General features: G+C 39.9%; 1 protein-coding gene across 1 annotated transcript in view; it reads right to left on the bottom strand. All coding sequences in view use genetic code 11, as the record gives it.

The window, feature by feature from the left end:
• Positions 1-1271, bottom strand: part of EGR_07993 (hypothetical protein) — a gene marked incomplete at both ends in the record, with an annotated part of 2683 nt that overhangs the window by 627 nt on the left and 785 nt on the right. The window contains 4 exons of the mRNA XM_024497242.1: positions 108-248; positions 463-541; positions 658-761; positions 836-967. Coding sequence (XP_024348372.1) covers positions 108-248; positions 463-541; positions 658-761; positions 836-967 — 456 coding nt within the window. The remainder of the gene's footprint in view (positions 1-107; positions 249-462; positions 542-657; positions 762-835; positions 968-1271) is intronic.

Raw genomic sequence — 1271 nt, 5'->3', positions numbered from 1 at the left:
CCAGACAAGGTTGTTAGCCCTCAATATGAGTTGGTCAAGAGAGAAGAACTGATTTGTGTTTCTGACTACAGTTGGCATAATTGCAAATGCGTAATTCGTCAACTCACCATTTTGGGTAAAATCCACGGTCACCGTCAAAAATGAATTGTAGTGACCCCAACCGAAGCTGGCATATGGCTCATCGGATGTTGTAGGCAAAGTTATGCGAAAAACCCGCAAATCCGAAGTTCTGTTTATCTCCATGTCAGCTGCAAAATAAAATAGTAATGAAAGCTCAGTAAAAACGCTTCAAAGTGTCGTAAATGGGAATGTGGTCCTAAAGGGGCGGTGGAAACTCGGTCATCAAAGTGTTTGAAAATGGGTTTATTTTATTTTACTCCAAAATGAGTTGGCTGAAATGCACCTTTCACAAAGCCACAAATACATAGAACTCTTTCTTAATCTTGATTGTGTCGTACTCACTGCAAAGATCGGTGATGTTTTGCACGAGTTTATGTCCCCTCCATTCACAGGCCCGCTCTCCGTTCACACCAAAATGAGTCTATATAAAATAATTGTGCGTCATTTACATCTTAATCATTTGAGATTATTCCCGTTAAAGGCCAGTTTGTAAGAGTACGAGCACAAGGACAAATAAAAATAAAGAATTTGATTTACCGTTCCATTGCTATCTGCTCCACCAATTGCAAAAGCTAGTTCAAAGGACTCTTGGCCCTTGACAAAGTGAGAGAGTGGAAATGACGTCTGCACATCGACTTCATCTGTCATCAAACGCATTATGACATTAGGACTTAGAAGCTGGTGTTAAGATTTCTAAAAACATTTACTTAGATACCTTTATCAGGTTTTGGGAAGTTGCAGTATGGCGCAAACACTGTGGTTGAAACAGGAGTGTGGAATTCCCAATCCGTGAAAATATCCAGCCTGTTCTGCAAACTCACGTCTTTTACGGTAATGTTGGCTGTGTCTATAATTAAAATCTGAATTTAGAGTAAGAGTGGCATTTGGACGATGATTTGTTTGCAGAAAGGAATTCAAATTTATATCTCCTGCTTATGTGGCATTTATCTTATCACAGTAGAGACCCCTTGAATTTTGCAGCATCAAATATTTCAATTCACGGAACCCACAACTTAGCTCATCGCCTCCCCATTCAAGGAAACAGATAACATCGCAGCTAAGCAACACAGATTTTGCAGCAGGACTTTTGCTGCCAGTGGGAGGAACAGATTCCCTTCAAAGTTAATCAACATGCTAAAAATCCACATCAT

Source organism: Echinococcus granulosus (assembly GCF_000524195.1).
Source record: "Echinococcus granulosus chromosome Unknown EG_S00092, whole genome shotgun sequence".
NCBI lineage: Eukaryota > Metazoa > Platyhelminthes > Cestoda > Cyclophyllidea > Taeniidae > Echinococcus > Echinococcus granulosus.
The sequence above is the reverse complement of the archived record's forward strand: the minus strand, read 5'-3'. Positions and strand labels throughout refer to the sequence as shown.